Source organism: Scomber scombrus, chromosome 1 (genome assembly GCF_963691925.1).
Source record: "Scomber scombrus chromosome 1, fScoSco1.1, whole genome shotgun sequence".
Taxonomy (NCBI): Eukaryota; Metazoa; Chordata; class Actinopteri; order Scombriformes; family Scombridae; genus Scomber; species Scomber scombrus.
In genome coordinates this window covers 38,696,183-38,708,218 of record NC_084970.1, presented here as the reverse complement: position 1 = coordinate 38,708,218, position 12,036 = coordinate 38,696,183, and the positions used below count along the sequence as shown (strand labels likewise).

At 45.4% G+C, this 12,036-nt stretch overlaps 1 protein-coding gene across 1 annotated transcript in view; it reads left to right on the top strand.

The window, feature by feature from the left end:
* vps13c (vacuolar protein sorting 13 homolog C) overlaps positions 1-12,036 on the top strand; it is a 68,031-nt gene that overhangs the window by 30,163 nt on the left and 25,832 nt on the right. Inside the window, exons 34-49 of the mRNA XM_062415355.1 lie at positions 654-801; positions 876-984; positions 1,118-1,245; positions 2,575-2,731; positions 2,845-2,924; positions 4,125-4,184; positions 4,359-4,515; positions 4,595-4,714; positions 4,864-4,967; positions 5,143-5,310; positions 5,445-5,749; positions 5,973-6,120; positions 8,098-8,227; positions 8,867-8,988; positions 9,142-9,308; positions 9,862-10,109. Of these exons, the coding sequence (XP_062271339.1) occupies positions 654-801; positions 876-984; positions 1,118-1,245; positions 2,575-2,731; positions 2,845-2,924; positions 4,125-4,184; positions 4,359-4,515; positions 4,595-4,714; positions 4,864-4,967; positions 5,143-5,310; positions 5,445-5,749; positions 5,973-6,120; positions 8,098-8,227; positions 8,867-8,988; positions 9,142-9,308; positions 9,862-10,109 (2,351 nt within the window). The remainder of the gene's footprint in view (positions 1-653; positions 802-875; positions 985-1,117; positions 1,246-2,574; positions 2,732-2,844; positions 2,925-4,124; positions 4,185-4,358; positions 4,516-4,594; positions 4,715-4,863; positions 4,968-5,142; positions 5,311-5,444; positions 5,750-5,972; positions 6,121-8,097; positions 8,228-8,866; positions 8,989-9,141; positions 9,309-9,861; positions 10,110-12,036) is intronic.

The following is a 12,036-nucleotide window of genomic DNA, read 5'->3' as shown; positions in this document are numbered from 1 at the left end:
GTCCATCTATCCATCTATCCATCTATCCATCTATCTATCCATCTATCTATCTGTCCATCTATCTATCCATCTATCCATCTATCCATCCATCTATCTATCTATCTATCTATCTATCTATCTATCTATCTATCTATCTATCTATCTATCTATCTATCTATCTATCTATCTATCTATCTATCTATCTATCTATCTATCTATCTATCTATCTATCTATCCATCCATCTATCCATCCATCCATCCATCTATCCATTGTTCCGCCACTTCTCTGACACAGTTCCAAAAGCACCTCAAAACACACCTCTTCTCTCTTGCCTACCCTCCCTAACCCCCACCCTGCCCCCACCCTGCCCCCACCCTGCCCCCACCCTGCCCCCACAAACTAAGAAAACTTGTAAGTTTTACTGAGTTTGAACTCAATCTGACATCAACCCTGATTAAAGCAATATTTGGATCCTACCTTCATCCATGGAGGGCCTCAGCTGTCCGTCCTTCAGAACCACGCGTACACATCACAACAGAAGTCATCTCTTAGCACTTTCCACACAGACCAGGTCTAGGTCTAGACCAGGTCCCTCTACTCACAGGAGGAACCTGAACAGGTGATGAAGGCCAAGCTGACTGCAGAAAGCTGACTAAATGTTAAACTGTTTCAGGACCACGATGCAGAGAGACTCGTCCCAGCCCGACATCGAGATCCTTCAGCCAATCAACTTGGAGCTGCTCGTCACCAGGAACCTGGCGGCTTCATGGTTCACCAGGATCCCTGGAGTCCAGGTCCAGGGAGTCCTGCGGTCCCTGCAGGTAAGTGGTGTGTTTGAGGTCAGAGTCGGACCGGTCTTCAGACCCGAGGTGACGATGTGGTCTCCGTCTGTCAGATGAGTCTGGGTGAGGAAGACCTGGCGGTGCTGATGAAGATCCTGGTGGAGAACATCGGGGAGGGGACTAAAGAGCACAGCATGGACCTCCGCCGGCAGGCAGCTCAAGGTACCCAACTGTTACCATGACAACGTGATGTTAATGCATATTAAACATGTTTAATTGAGTCCTCCCCAGTCTGGTTTCTCTCTCATTGAGCCAGGGTTCGGGTTCGGGTTATAATAAGACTTTCTGTCCTCAGAGACCTCAGACCAGCTGGATGAGCAGCAGGCAGCGTCGGTACATTCAGGATCTAACGGCGTGTCGGCTGCTAACGGAGACCTGAATGAAAACATCATCAATGTTCTGCTCAACTTTGAAATCCAAGAGGTTTGAAACCTACAGACACTGACTCTAACCTACAGACACTGACTCTAACCTACAGACACTGATCCTAACCTACAGACACTGACTCTAACCTACAGACACTGACCCTAACCTACAGACACTGACTCTAACCTACAGACACTGATCCTAACCTACAGACACTGACCCTAACCTACAGACACTGACTCTAAACTACAGACACTGACTCTAACCTACAGACACTGACTCTAACCTACAGACACTGACTCTAATCTATAGACACTGACTCTAATCTACAGACACTGACTCTAACCTACAGACACTGATCCTAACCTACAGACACTGACCCTAACCTACAGACACTGATCCTAACCTACAGACACTGACTCTAACCTACAGACACTGACTCTAACCTACAGACACTGATCCTAACCTACAGACACTGATCCTAACCTACAGACACTGACTCTAACCTACAGACACTGACCCTAACCTACAGACACTGACTCTAACCTACAGACACTGACCCTAACCTACAGACACTGACTCTAACCTACAGACACTGACTCTAACCTACAGACACTGATCCTAACCTACAGACACTGATCCTAACCTACAGACACTGACTCTAACCTACAGACACTGACTCTAACCTACAGACACTGATCCTAACCTACAGACACTGACTCTAACCTACAGACACTGACTCTAACCTACAGACACTGATCCTAACCTACAGACACTGACCCTAACCTACAGACACTGACTCTAACCTACAGACACTGATCCTAACCTACAGACACTGATCCTAACCTACAGACACTGACTCTAACCTACAGACACTGACTCTAACCTACAGACACTGATCCTAACCTACAGACACTGATCCTAACCTACAGACACTGACTCTAACCTACAGACACTGATCCTAACCTACAGACACTGACTCTAACCTACAGACACTGATCCTAACCTACAGACACTGATCCTAACCTACAGACACTGACTCTAACCTACAGACACTGACCCTAACCTACAGACACTGACTCTAACCTACAGACACTGACCCTAACCTACAGACACTGACTCTAACCTACAGACACTGACTCTAACCTACAGACACTGATCCTAACCTACAGACACTGATCCTAACCTACAGACACTGACTCTAACCTACAGACACTGACCCTAACCTACAGACACTGATCCTAACCTACAGACACTGATCCTAACCTACAGACACTGACTCTAACCTACAGACACTGACTCTAACCTACAGACACTGATCCTAACCTACAGACACTGATCCTAACCTACAGACACTGACTCTAACCTACAGACTCTGACCTACAGGTGATCCTGACCCTGAAGAAGCTCACAGACCAGAGGGAAGCACCTTTTCTAGTCCTTACGGTGGCTCACCTGGGCATCAACACCAAGGTCAGGAAATACGACATGTGTGCCACCACCTACATCCGAAAGATCAGCATGAAGAGCCTGGAGTTCAAAGGTCAGCCTCACAGTAATGATGGCTCTGTAGAACCATAATAATGACATTATTATTATTAATATTAGAATAAAGTTACCAAATTAAAATCTGCCCTGATCTACGTCGTGTTTCAGACTCGAGTGGAGAGCCGCTTTGTCTCATCAGCTCTTTGGTGGAGTCTGGAGCCGAGCTGCTCAAAGTCCAGTACTGCAAGGTGATGACATCACTACATGACATCACTACATGACATCATTACAGTACATCATTACATTACATCACTACTAGGGATGCTCGATATTGACTTTTCTGCCAATATCTGATATTCCCCAACTCTTAATTTCCGATACCGATATCACCCGATACCGATATTTGCACCAAAACTTTTAGGTAACAACATAACATATCTCCTATTGTTGAATTAACAAATTATGCCTGATTTTATTGTGATGCTCCACTGGATGCAAACATAAATGCAACATGGCTTTCCACATGTAAACACTGTCTGTGCAAAATAAGACAACAACTTCAACTTAAGTTATGGAACAAAGTGCCAATATATCACTGCCATATTCATTATGCTGCTTTGCAGTCATTTACTATCCGTAGGGAACACTTGGAAATAGGAACGTCCTCTCACTCGGTCCTCTCAGCTGTTGTGTCTCCAGCAGAGTAGGACCTGGATAGGACCCAGATAGGACCCAGATAGGACCCGGATAGGACCCAGATAGGACCTGGATAGGACCCAGATAGGACCCAGATAGGACCTGGATAGGACCCGGATAGGACCCAGATAGGACCCAGATAGGACCCGGATAGGACCCGGATAGGACCTGGATAGGACCCGGATAGGACCCGGATAGGACCCAGATAGGACCCAGATAGGACCCGGATAGGACCCAGATAGGATCCAGATAGGACCCAGATAGGACCCAGATAGGACCCAGATAGGGCCCAGATAGGACCCACCGGACTCTGACAGTGACGTCACAGAGGCGACTCGCCGAAAGCATAACAGAGAAAATGACAACGAGGAGGTAAACCTTCTGTTGGTGTGTTCGTGCACATGGCGGTGGACGCTATGAACTTGCTAGCCACGGTTAGCTACGGTTAGCCATGGTTAGCTACGGTTAGCGACCCACGAGTCTAGCATGTTGTTGTTATACGTCATCAAGCGCCGGTAAACGTCCCATGTTGCGTTCATGCAGGCTCAGAAATACTGAAGCCTACAGAACAAACATCGGTTATAAAAACCCGATACCGATACTTCCCGATATTTAAATGTTTAAGTAAATATCGGCCGATAATATCGGACATCCCTAATCACTACATTACATCACTGCATGACATTTCATGTGATGACCTGTTGATGTCTCCGTTATGCTCTCACTGTTTATCTTTTGTTTTTTTCCCTCAGGCCGACCGAACAGGACCAAACTTCTCCTCCGTCTACAAGAACACGGAGCAGATGATCAACGTCAGTAACACACACACACACACACACACACACACACACACACACACACACACACACACACACACACACACCTTTCTGCTGCTTTAATGACTGTTTAGTTTAATAATAATTACTTTGAACTGATTATTTGTGCAATTTGTTTAAAACTGAAAACACCTTAAATCACAAACCCAGGTGACCTTCACCTCTCTGGACCTGATGCTTCACACGGAGGCTCTGCTGTCAGCCATCAACTTCCTGTCGGCAGCGCTGTCGTCTGGCAGCGTTTCGTCTCCGGAGGAAGAAATCAGACTGAAGCCGGACGGCAGCAAGGCGGCGGCGGCCAGATCCGGTCAGTATGAAACACACACTGAGATATGAGCCGTCTCACTGAGGCTTTAAAGACTGACCTGAAATCTGTTTCCTGTCAGCTGCCCTGGCGTCACCTGCAGACAGCGAGGTCATCGACTTCAAGGTGATGATGACGCTGGGAGCCTTCAACGTCCTGGTGTGCGACCAAAGCTGCAACATGGCCGACATCAAGATCCAAGGTACCCAATCCCAGCTGCTGTATCATGGTTCATCACACCAACAGGGACCTGCAGCAGCTTCACCTGCGACCACGTCTTTAAATCAGAATTTAAGGTTTCATTATTAAAGCTGATTTGACTGATTTCCTTTAATGTGACGTGTGCTGCAGGTATTAACGGCTCTCTGCTGATGCAAGGAGCACAGACTCATCTATCTGCCCGTCTCAGAGACTTCATGGTTCTCAACGTCGATCCCAAAAGCATCCACAAGAAGGTCAGTGGCTTGTCTTCCTGCGTCTCACCCCTATTTTACCGGGGTTAGGGTCGGTTCTGCTCTGCGCCTCTGTGAAGGGTTCAAGGGTTCATGTTTGATGTTTTATCGGAGCTCTACGTCATTAATCTGTCGGAACGATCGATGCTCACTCAGCTGCGATGTTTCTGTCCTGCAGGCCATCTCCATCGTGGGCGACGAGGTGTTCAGCTTCACCATGAGTTTGACTCCCAACGCCACCGAGGGCGCCGGATACGCCGACACCTCCAAAACCGACGGCAGAGTGAAGCTGAACGTGGGCTGCATCCAGGTGGTCTACCTGCACAAGTTTGTGATGTCTCTGCTGGTGAGTGTCACAGTTTATTCAGTTTGAGTCATTATATGAAATAAGAACTTGTATGCTGTTTGGTTTGTGACCAACAAGTTATTTTCATGCAGGTTAATCTTTAGTTAGTTTAATGGATTTATTGTTTATTTCAGAACTTCACAAACAACTTCCAGACGGCTAAAGAGGCTCTGAGCGCCGCCACGGCTCAGGCGGCAGAGAAAGCGGCGTCCAGCGTTCGGGACTTTGCTCAGAAGACCTTCCGTCTGTCCATGGACATCAACCTGAAGGCGCCGCTCATCGTGGTCCCCCAGTCCTCCACCTCCCACGACGCCCTGGTGATGGATCTGGGTCTGATCACGGTGGGAAACAGCTTCTCTCTGCTGCCGGTCGATGGATGCCCGCTGCCCGCCGTCATCGACAACATGGATGTCCAGCTGACACAGCTCAAACTCTCCAGGTCAGTCCAAGACCTGATCCACAGTGATCTAAATCACAAAGATCTGATCCAGGTCAAAGATCTGACCCGCAAAGATCTGATCCAGGTCAAAGATCTGACCCACATCCAGAGCAGAGAAGCAGCTAACAGGCTGTGGACTCTTCATGTCACTCTCAGCACAGACTGGCTCATTGGAATAAACACCAGCTCTTGATTTCAAATCTGCTTTGCTGTCTTTCATCAGGACTTGTATGGACCCGGCTTTGGGTCGAACCAGCAACGAGCTGCTGGAACCGGTGAACCTGCATCTGAGCATCAACAGGAACCTGGCAGCGTCCTGGTACCAGAAGATGGCTGCTGTAGAGATCGATGGTGATCTGAAGCCCATGAAGGTAAGTGCTGGAGTTAAACTCACTGTCAGCTGCTTCTGACTCTTCCTGTAATCCCAGACCTTGGTTCTGCTGCAGGACTCTCCCAGACCTTGGTTCTGCTGCAGGACTGGCTGCATGTTTGATGCAGAATAATTTTTATTATAGAGAATCATCTCAACATCTATAGTAACTAAAACCTTTGTGCAGCACTGTATTTCCTTCTCTTTATTTAAACAAGGACACCTTGAGTAGAGTACATGTAAAAGTGATAGTGTCAGCAACCAATCACATATAAGAACAATAGAAACAATAAAACTACATCTAACAGACATTGCAGCAGTTCAAACAGCTAACCCTAACCTAACATGCACTCACACTGATCTTTGTCAGTCAAAGGAGACGTACATTGATTCTAATATGTGTGGAGCATATTATTTAAAATACAGTTTCCTAATTTCAGAGATAACATGATTTGGGACAAACATTCAATGCAGGTACAGAGGGTGAATATAAAACCCAGCTAGTACCTTTTATTTCCCCTCAGACAGACTGAACCCTCCTCCCTTTGTGGGCCGATCACATTGAAAAACATTAATATTCATTCTCTATACTGCTTATCCTGCGGGGGGGGGGGGGGGGGGGGGGCATTGGGGGAAAGGCGGGTTCATCTTCACAGGTCAGCAGTCCATCACAGGGCTGACAGCAGACAACCAGTCACACATACAGGCAGTGTAGTCACCAGTTAACCTGAGCTGCATGTTTTTGGTACAACATGCAGACTCAACACAGATGAAGAAGATTATGATGATACACTCAGCTCACGAGATGAGACACGATGTCGGGTTCTTGAGATCGAGGCGAGATTTCAACATTATTTTTAAGAAAATTTCAATGAGGAAATATGACTGGTCTTTTATTTGAAAGTCACAAATGCAAAATAATGCAGGTGCATTTTGAATTGTTTTAACTAATCATCTTGTAATGAATCTCTTTAGTTCTACTTCCTAAGTATGAATCATCATACACAGCTCTGTAAAAGGTTTCCCCATGTAGATAGATAATGTTGGTATTTATGGAAATAACAACCATATGTACCTAAAAGAGAGAGGGGAGGTGAGGGAGCGGAGGGGCGTCACGTACCTCTGTCATTGATGGGTACCTAACCCTAACCCTAACCCATGCACAAACGCTGTTAAATACAGAAAATGCCGACTCGTAATAATTTCCCCCCCATCACTTTGGCGCTGTATGCGCTGCGTGCATACCCACTTTTTGCGCCACAATATAAATGAGATAAAGAGTCAAATTATCACAAATTATAACATATTGCTAATAAAGAAAATCCTGTATCACATAAATACACAAGTAGATCAACATATCAATTGTGTTATAATTTGTTAGTGTGACTCATTTTACTTGTTGCATCATTAGGCTCCAAAGCTGCTGCTCCTACTTCAGGCTCTCAGTGTAGACCTGAGGTTAACCTGCTCCTCTCCTCATCTCCTACTGCTGACTGAGATCTGCTCAGCAGGTTAATGATCCACACGTGACATTATAAAAAGAAGACAAGACGTGCAAACAAGCGATAGAAAACCAATTTTTTTTTTTTGCGCCCCCTCAGTGACCGCTGAATAGAGGGGTTAGGGGTTAGGGTTATATATGGGTTAGGGTTAGGGGTTGGGGTTAGGGTTATATATGTGAGCATTATATTCAAACACCATTCAGAGTTTCTTTTATATTTGTCCAAAGCTGATTGTTAGATGCAGTGTGACTGACGGTTTCTTCTTGTTTTTGCATCCAGTCTGCCTGTAGACCACCGAAGGTACAGTTGGTTCTATAGTGGAGCATCATTAGTCCTCAGTAATGTAGGTCCTTTGGTTTGTGTCAGTAGTGATCAGACAGCCAGCGTCTCTCTAGACATTCCCATCAGGACCTAGGCTAGCCGTTAACGTGCTACGCTAATCATGTCCTGAACCCGTGTCTGTGCTCGGCCTGTAGGTGGCGCTGAGCCAGGACGACCTGAAGGTGCTGCTGAGGATCCTGATGGAGAACCTGGGAGAGGCCGCCAGCCTGGAGCCCAACCCCCCGAAACCAGAGAGCAACTTGCAGCTTCGAGCATCAAAGACAGGTGTGACAAAAACACAGTGAGCAGGTCTAACAGGACCACAGTGAGCAGGTCTAACAGTGAGCAGGTCTAACAGGACCACAGTGAGCAGGTCTAACAGTGAGCAGGTCTAACAGGACCACAGTGAGCAGGACCACAGTGAGCAGGTCTAACAGTGAGCAGGTCTAACAGTGAGCAGGTCTATCAGTGAGCAGGTCTAACAGGACCACAGTGAGCAGGTCTAACAGTGAGCAGGTCTAACAGGACCACAGTGAGCAGGACCACAGTGAGCAGGTCTAACAGTGAGCAGGTCTAACAGTGAGCAGGTCTAACAGTGAGCAGGTCTAACAGGACCACAGTGAGCAGGTCTAACAGTGAGCAGGTCTAACAGGACCACAGTGAGCAGGACCACAGTGAGCAGGTCTAACAGGACCACAGTGAGCAGGTCTAACAGTGAGCAGGTCTAACAGTGAGCAGGTCTAACAGGACCACAGTGAGCAGGTCTAACAGGACCACAGTGAGCAGGTCTATCAGTGAGCAGGTCTAACAGTGAGCAGGTCTAGCAGGACCACAGTGAGCAGGTCTAGCAGTGAACAGGTCTAACAGGACCACAGTGAGCAGGTCTAACAGGTCTAACATGAAGGTTGTGTTTTGTGAGTTCAGATGATGTCGGGAAGCCGAGTGTAACCGGCGATGAAGAGGAGGTCGAAGCTCTGGAGAACTTAAAGTTTAACTTCAACATTGAGTCTCTGGGACTGGTTCTGTACGGCAATGACCCCAAACAGGTTGGTGACCACATGAAGAACTGCTGCTGACAGTATGAAATGATGTGTCTTAACTACAACTGATGGAAAACCTTAAAGAACTGATTGGTCCTTTAAGGTCTCTTCATTACTCAGGTTTGAGTTTTTAATGGATGGATCTTGTTGTTCCTTCAGCCGTCTGGCCTCCAGCACCAGGAGAGCCTCCGCCTGGGCGAGCTGACCTTTCATCTGCTGAAGACTTCAGGGAAGATCCTGACCAACGGAAGTCTGGAGGTGAACACCGTCCTGACGGCCTGCACGCTGGACGACCTGAGGACCGGCATGGATAGAGTGACCTCACGGTGAGTCACATGACCTTAAACATCTGGAGTTTGGGCGCGCAGGTGGTCGAGTGGTTGGAGCCACATACGGACCTCAGTCTGAATCCCGGCCGGCAGACCTTTGCTGCATGTCACCCCCCCCCCCCCCCCCTCTCTCTCCCATCATTACCTCTCGTTACGGATAATAAAGGTTTCTATGCCAGAAAAAGATCTTTAAAAAAACATCTGATCAGATGACCGAGTTTGAGGTTAGATGTGCTTCATGGTTCACCAGCCAGACAGTGTAGTAGAAGAAAGTAGATGTAGAAGAAATGTTCAGTTCAGAAGGAATTCCTGCTTTTCTTTTGGCTGAAAATGATTTTTGTTGCAGTTTGATTATAAACACAAAATGACCAAAGTCTCATAATCTCTGTAAAATGTAATTAAATACTTCAGCGGATTAAAATATACAGAATACTTCCACTTTCCACCCAGATTATTATATTATTATATTTTGTGAAACTACTGATTAAATCTTTCTTTTGTTAGTCTGGTATGTGGCGTTAACAGCTGATCTGCTCCGTGCTTTTTGCAGGATGGTCGGCCGGCGGGATGAGCAGAGTTCGGAGGCGATGATCGATGTGACGTACCGGCAGAGCGACGGGGAGAGGGAGGTGGTGGCTGTGCTGCAGAAACTCTACCTTTGCGCCAGCGTCGAGTTCCTCATGGCCGTTGCAGATTTCTTCCTTCAGGCTCTGCCGCAGAGTCCGACTCCGACCGCGGCGCCTGCTGAGAGACTGCCGCTGAAACTCACGACTGACCCGCGAAGTGACACCAAGACCGGTAAGACTGAGACTCAGAACCTGAAACCAACAAGAGGGACGCAGGGTCCACCTTCATCTAAAGGACCAGACGGGCTTTATTAAGGGACGCCCAACCCAAGATAACATAAGGAGAACTCTACATATCATTGATCATATTCAAAATAAAATATTAGTGCAGCCTTAATAAGCCTTGATGCAGAAAAGACATTTGATAGCGTTAATTGGACTTTTCTATATCAAGTACTTGGAAAATTCGGACTTAATGACGAAGCCGTTGAATGTATTAAAACACTTGATCAGAATCCAGCTGCAAGGATAAAATAAACATCATTCATTAATAAACATATCATCAGTGACTACCAGGCAGGGTTGCTGTCTTTCACCAACAGCTCAGGATACAAGCTGAATCTGACTAAAACTACTTTCCATCTAAAAACATACAACTAAAATATAATTTGAATTGGAGTGCAACAGAAATGAAATATCTTGGGGTCACCTTAACATGAAAGATTTACGGATTATATGAAGCCAATTATATCAAAGTGGATAGGTGGGCTGTCCTTCCATTAGACCCTGGTTCAATCACTACTCACTGAGACACCTGAGAAACAGTTTAGAATATATGATAAAATCATTTCAAGGTTTATATGGACAATACAGACTGAGAAAGATAAGGGAGGTATGGAGCTGCCAAACCTTAATGAATATGTTCATGCAGCCCAGATTGGACCTGTAATTGGCTGGTGTGATAAAGACTATGTAATTCAAAGCCTTACTGGGGACAGAGAAGAAACAATGAGTATGTTTGAACAGGTGGATACTGTCCCCCACTGTACATTAAACATGTGGTTTAACTTTAACAAAAATAAAGACTGGAGGAAAAGCTTAGACTACATCAACGTGCCTAAGACAGGCATGTTATCCCTGGTGCTCGTGACCAGAGGTTTAAACACTGGATTACAAGTTGAATAACAGCAACATGTACAGTAATCAAAAAAGGGAATTTCATGAGTTTCCAGGAGATTAACAAAAATATAAATGAAGTAACTAGGACCATTTCAGATATCTGCAAATAAGGGACTTTCTTTGACAAAGAAATAAAGCACAATGTAAATTTGGATGAAAATGGAATAATAAGAACAATGATTGGAATATAGAATAATATCTACAATATTTCGCCAACTACTGGAGAGAAGAGGGAATACAACTTCATAAGTAAAACTGAAATGGGAAAGAGAGCTAGGTGTAAATACTTCTGAAGATGATTGGTTGAGAACAGTCAACCACATCATCACTGATTTAATTCCCTTCTTTGCCCAGAATTAAGAACAAATACTTTCTGTACCACGTTGAGCTATGAATGTAGATCATTCTCATGTTTGTTGGCTTTGTCACCTGGTTATCGTCAGAATTCTGGGTTATGTTATATCCAGTATGACTGGGAATGTTGTGTTAAAAGAGGACAGATATTTGTTGAACATGTTGGAACAGTTGACTCATAAGATAAGAACCCAAGAAGAGCAATAATGAGAAAAGTGTGAGAAATGGACTTTCTACACACCAACGATAGGATAAACTACCACACTGCGTTTAGTATAAGATCAAACTGTAGAGACCCGGCAATCCAACGTGTTCTTTTTCGGATTGTTTTATTTATTTATTTATTTTCATTTTAATATTGTTGTTTTTACTTGTGTTGTTATGTTGCAAAAGCAGAATTTTGGTTTTCTGTAAATGTTTTGTGTGGTGCCTTTTCCCTCCAAACAAAGTCTAAAATCAGACTCAGATCCATCTTCACTACATTAACTAAAGGACTGCAGTTTCCTTATCACTTCTAAGACCTTCATGTTGCAGATGTAAAGATGCTAAAATAGGCGTTACGTGGACTCTTCTGCTGGATTTTGAAGTAGTTGAAGTTTGGATTGAGTGAAACAGGAACACAGTGA